This window comes from Arachis duranensis, chromosome 5 (assembly GCF_000817695.3).
Source record: "Arachis duranensis cultivar V14167 chromosome 5, aradu.V14167.gnm2.J7QH, whole genome shotgun sequence".
Taxonomy (NCBI): domain Eukaryota; kingdom Viridiplantae; phylum Streptophyta; class Magnoliopsida; order Fabales; family Fabaceae; genus Arachis; species Arachis duranensis.
Window position 1 is genome coordinate 89,772,650 of NC_029776.3, and position 1,761 is coordinate 89,774,410.

The 1,761-nt window shown below is 35.7% G+C and overlaps 1 protein-coding gene across 1 annotated transcript in view; it reads right to left on the reverse strand.

The window, feature by feature from the left end:
• Window positions 1-288: 288 nt before the first annotated feature.
• The window catches only part of LOC107490187 (uncharacterized), a gene marked incomplete in the record, with an annotated part of 5,738 nt that continues 4,265 nt past the window's right edge, over window positions 289-1,761 (reverse strand). Inside the window, 3 exon segments of the mRNA XM_016110961.3 lie at window positions 289-1,056; window positions 1,314-1,394; window positions 1,486-1,575. Of these exon segments, the coding sequence (XP_015966447.1) occupies window positions 289-1,056; window positions 1,314-1,394; window positions 1,486-1,575 (939 nt within the window).

Genomic DNA, 1,761 nt, shown 5'->3' on the forward strand with positions numbered 1-1,761 from the left:
AGTCGTGGTCACTATTTTGTTATATGAATGAGCTATGACCTCCCCCAAGTGGTATTTTTGGCTTAAGTTCCACATCCACCATCAAGCAAGGGCAATGCTTGAAATTGACACACTGAAATAACAAAGAATGCATAGTTAGAAACCAAAGACAGGTGCTGATTACGAAGCTAAACATTATAGATATGAACTAAATGTCTTCTGATTATCTAGGAACAATAACTGCTAAGAAATAAGAATCATTAATTTTCATGTGTAAAATAAACACCGGAAAATGAATTTGGAAACAGGTCAAGTGTTTTGTGCCATTAAGGTGATATTAAAGGCCCTTTTAGCTGATGCACTGGCATACTGTAAACATCCGGATGCTTTCTCTGTAATCTGAGTGGGTAGCAAGTTCTTGCAATGTGGATATTTTGAAAGCTCAGCTAAATACAGCCAATCAGATTCAACCATGTGCCGCACTTCAAGAACCTTATTAGGTCCAATTACGCATGAAGTGAAACAAAAGTTCCAGTTTTCCCCACCCAAATCAACACCATAATCAACTATGTCAGAAAGTGAATCTCCGTCAAATTTATCGTCTAACTTCCATGTGAGGATGAATCGATCCATGAAGTAACAGAACTGCCTTTGCTGAAGATATTTTACAGAAGTACTAAAACTTTCGGCTTCATTCGTCGATCCAGAATTAGCAATGACCTCAGATTTGGACCTGAAGCGATCAGTTTCTTCCTTTTGCAATGCAAGAATGCTCTTATAAGTTGACTCACTGATTATGTTCAGTCTTTTGGCTTCTATTAAAATAAACTCGGGATTCACATCCAAAAAGTGGACATCTGATGCATCTGGAACCACATTATTTGCATATGATTTTTTGGCCTCTATAATTTTTCCCAACTCAATGGTAACACCATGCTCCTTTCCTCCATGAGAGCATGACTCGAAAAATTCCAACTTTATGGGTGCATTACAATCAACAGAACAGCAAACCAGGATTCTGGACCCACTGGAACCTGGATCGGGGCAAAGGTAACAACCTGCCGCTGTAAGAGAGTTCTACAAGATAAATGGGGATAAAATAAGAAGTAAATAATTTTGAAGTTCAAGAACTATTTTAAGCTAAAATGCTAGTGTGTTTGAAAGCAATAAAGTTTCTTCCTTTAAAAAGTTAAAAATAAAAATTTAATTAAAGAAAAACTAGTAATACTCGGAGAAAATCTCTCAGACTTGTGTGCAGTTAAGGGCTTAAGGCAATAACCAATAAACTTGTTTCAATTATAAGGAACAAAGTAATATAGTAGAAGTATAGGTACCTTGGAAGGAAATGTTCGAATGTACTCCATCAGCAATTTCAAAGCACTACCTCTGATTTGCTTCTGCCTTTGAGAGATAAACTGAAACAAGAAGTTAGACCACAATTACAAGCTTATTCAAAAAGGTAGAAGTTTGAAAGGAAAAAATAATCACATGTAAGATCAGAAGTACCTGGATGACTACCAAAAGAAACTTAGCCAAGCATAAATCCTCAATTTTTGAAGGACAAAGGTTCATTAGATCAATAACAGCATATCCATGCTGCAAATATAAAATAACCACAATTTCAACATCCAGATAAGAATAAATTACAGGAAAAAGAACAATATAATATATGCAAAAAGGGCATTTCTAACATAACATCAGAATAGATATTTCATACTAGACTTCAAAAGTTCATAAAAAAGGCAAGAAAATTTTTTTTTTTTGGGGGGGGGGGGGGGGGTA